General features: G+C 34.6%; 1 protein-coding gene across 1 annotated transcript in view; it reads right to left on the bottom strand.

Annotated features, from left to right (window-relative positions):
* Nucleotides 1–3,748, bottom strand: part of LOC106510912 (putative transcription factor Ovo-like 1) — a 12,233-nt gene extending 8,485 nt beyond the window's left edge. Inside the window, exons 1-2 of the mRNA XM_013999645.1 lie at nt 3,550–3,748; nt 68–257 (exon numbers count right to left, since the gene is read on the bottom strand). Coding sequence (XP_013855099.1) covers nt 68–257; nt 3,550–3,600 — 241 coding nt within the window. The 5' untranslated portion in view covers nt 3,601–3,748. The remainder of the gene's footprint in view (nt 1–67; nt 258–3,549) is intronic.
* Between the last annotated feature and the right edge of the window lie 13 nt (nt 3,749–3,761).

Below are 3,761 nucleotides of genomic sequence, written 5' to 3' on the forward strand. Positions count from 1 at the left end.
TATATATATATATGACCATTTCACTGTTGTTGAAGGAATACTGATTTTAGCAATACACATTCCTAACCTGTGTGCGTTCGCATGTGCCTCTTCAAGTCAAAAGTGTCGTTGAATCCTTTGCCACAAAATCGACAAGGATGTCTCTTTACCAGGCTGTGGCACTTCAGGTGGCGGGTCAGCATGCGCTGCAGGGGAAAGATCTTGTGGCACACTGAGCACCCAAAGTCACCAGAAACAGGGGAAGTGCGAGGGCGAGGCTGTTATGGAAAGGAAACACAGATTAGCCAAAGTTATGAAGACAGTATTTATAATGACAACCAGCAGTAATATTACTTTGAACATGTGTGATCGTGTTCTTGAAATACTTATATGACCACTGCACAGTTTCCCTGTATTTGGTGGAAAGCATTCCACCAACCCTTGATTTCTGAACTCTTCCTGAATTAAAACATTAGTATTGTTGTTTCTAAATGAATGTGAACTTGTTTTGATGTTCCATTTAGTGTCGATGGTGTCGAGATCTGTAGCGTTAGTGAGGTGAAGTTTCTGGGTGTCATCATTGATGAGGGTCTAACATGGAGACCTCGCATGAATCTTTTAAGAACAAAAATAGCCAAATCCATTGCGGTATTGTACAAAGTAAAGGACTTATTTAATGATAAAGCACTGTTTGTGTTGTATAATGCAATAATTGTTCCACACTTAATTTATTGTGTTGATGTTTGGGGAAAAGTAAAACAATAACAAATCCTGTTTTTATTTTACAGAAAAGAGCTATAAGAATTATCACTAGAAAACCTTACAGTCACCCATCAAATTCGTTGTTCCATCAGTTGAAGTTATTGAAATTCTATCATTTGGTTGATTATAGTATTTTGTCAGTTATGTATAAGGCTCAAAAATACATTACCTTCAAACATCCAATTACATTTTGTTAAAAGAGTATGTTGTTACAATTTTAAGGGGATTGAAATGTTTGTCAAACCTAAAATTAGAACTAGTTTGAAGGAACGGAGTACCTCAGACCAGGGAATTAAATTATGGAATAATCTGGAGGATAATGTTAAAAAAATCCAGATAAATATGTATATTTAAGAAAATGATAAAGGTAAATCTGTATGTATGAGTATAAGGCATGAATTGTTACTCAAGAAAGAATTAAACCTTTATCAGTGTGCATTGCCAATGCAATGCACACTATTGTGATACGTTTCCCATCCAAGTCATCTCCACTTTGCCATGCTTCTCCTCCTGCATACTTTGTCCTAGAGCTACCATTGTAATTTATATCTGTAAAGCTCCTATGCCAAATGATGGCTATGCCTTTTGGTGTCTGTAAAACTCATAGTTTATGAAATATTAATGTTTAATGAATTATAATGGCAGTCAATGGAGCCTTGTCCAATACTGCCCCATGATGTACTCAAGTTGGAACTGCACCATAGTTTAATATTTCAACTCAGTAGTTCAGTGTTTACAATACTAATATGATTGTATTTTGATGTTTTACTATAATATTGTCTTAATACGGCTCTATTGTTGTAATATTATGCATTTTTGTGTCAATAATTGTATTGGCAATGTGGCCTCTTTCTGCACACATACAAACCAACCCCTGCCACCACCTTCTGCCACAGCTCCATTGGTCTAACGGTCTATGTCATGGACTTTCATGTGGGAGATCAGGGTACAAAACCCAGCTAATGCAACTTTAACAAAAAATCTCTTCAAACTTCATATTGTCACACAATTACYYTVAYTACAAACACCTGCTGACGTGACAGGCACAAGCTGGTTTAGAAAACACATTTGAACTTGGTCAAAGTTCATTCGGCAAGTCCAATGCTGCAGGCAATGACATGCTACATGGCAATGCACACTTGTTTTTACATCGTAAAAACCCATGTCGAGTTATTTTTTCTTTCTTTTTTTGTACGTTGTAATTTGAAGATTTTTTTTGATTGAATTTATTTAAGAAAAAGGGACAGAAATCATGCGATTCTTTTCTTCTTCTGCTACCTTTCATTTAGTTTGATTTGTTTTTTTTGTTTTTTTGTATGTTGAATTTATGGTGTTTTGTTTTAAATTAATAAGCTTTATAATAAAAAATATTTTGACTACTCAAAAATAGAGTTCTAGATATCTTCAAGTTAGTTTTGACTTGCCATTATTTGCTTTCAAGACATCTTGCTTTTTGTTCTGATGAGTCATAATTCCAAGGTATAAGATTTAAATTACATTATTCAGGTTATCTTAAATTTTTTTGTAGATATCACATATATACATTTGAGGAGTGCAAATTAAATTGCTGATATCTTGAAAACAAATACCGACTAGGCAAAACTAAGAGATAAATAGAATTGTAATTTTGACTAGTCAAAATATCTTTTAAGTTATCTCCAAATTAATTAGAGATATCTTGAATACTTTTTTCAGATGACCTTTTTATTTTAGATATCTTGAAAAAGTATTTTTGACGTAGAAATGTTACAGATTTACGTAGCATTTTGGCAAAAACTTTCTAAGACATTTTAGCCTTACCCTTCCACTAGTCTTAATTGTTTTCATGTTTCTCTTTATTCTTAATTATTCCAGTTTCTTCCGTACATTTTTTGGACCGCTACTCCTTCTACAATTTTTGTGCTACTTATACCATTCATATATCAAAATGTTCAGCTCATTCAGGACATTCTGGCTACGACTTTTGGTAACTTAACTTTTTATACTTTTTTAGCAATTTCAATTTTTAAGCAGTTTTTTTCCCATTGACTTTGAATGGGTGCATTTTTGGACGGCTTCTCCTTCCACAATTTTTATGTTACTTAAACCATTCATATACCAAAATGTTCAGCTCCTTCAGGACATTCCTGCTATGATTTTTGGTTTCTTCAATTTTTATAGTTTTTTAGCAATTTCTAATTTTACAATTTTGATGATGATGATGTCATCAGTGACATCATCAGTTACATCAATGACATCATCAGTGAATCATCAATTTGTTTCTTAGCTTCAGCAAAAGTTAGCAGTAAGAGGCATTCACACTTGCATTATCGCCGGAAATGCAAATTCTTTATTTAATTTGCTGTTCAGGTACTTTTACTCTACTTGAGTGAAATTCCAACTAAGAAACTGTACTTTTACTTGAGGACGCAATTTTAGGGGTTTTCCACCTCTGCCATCGGCCCCCACAAGAAAAAGACCTAAAGATAATCCAGACATTCATCTGGATGGATGAATTGAAGGAAGCACATATAAAGTAAAGAGTACTAAACACTAAACCCTGAGGAATTAGGACTCATCTTTAAAGTCTGCAGTCATTATTTAAAATATTGCTTCTTTTTTAGATTACTTTTCAGCATTTCTAAATAAGTACATTTCTATTTGTCTTTTTCTCAAAGTAGTCTTGGTGTTTTAGCCTACTTGAACAGTCAAGTTAATGCAGATTAAAACACAGCAAAATGACCAAATATTGAGCCCATTTAAACTGATCCATGGTACATTTGATCACATTGAGTGACACTCGATTTGACAACAAAAGTCCAACCTTACCTTTGCTCTACTGATGAGTGCCAAAGTAGCTGGAAGATAGAAAGAACCCATTTTGGACCAGCCTTGCCTGGTGTCTGAGCCTGGTGTTTCTGATCGGGTCAAAGGTTCTGGAGCTTTAACTGTTGCTGTTCCACATCCTGAAGTGCCTGCTGGCTCAGGCACAGAGACAGGCTGGCTTTCTCCACTGACGATTATCTTCTCTGGAGTCAGTT

Source organism: Austrofundulus limnaeus, unplaced genomic scaffold, assembly GCF_001266775.1.
Source record: "Austrofundulus limnaeus strain Quisiro unplaced genomic scaffold, Austrofundulus_limnaeus-1.0 Scaffold2393, whole genome shotgun sequence".
Classification (NCBI taxonomy): Eukaryota; Metazoa; Chordata; class Actinopteri; order Cyprinodontiformes; family Rivulidae; genus Austrofundulus; species Austrofundulus limnaeus.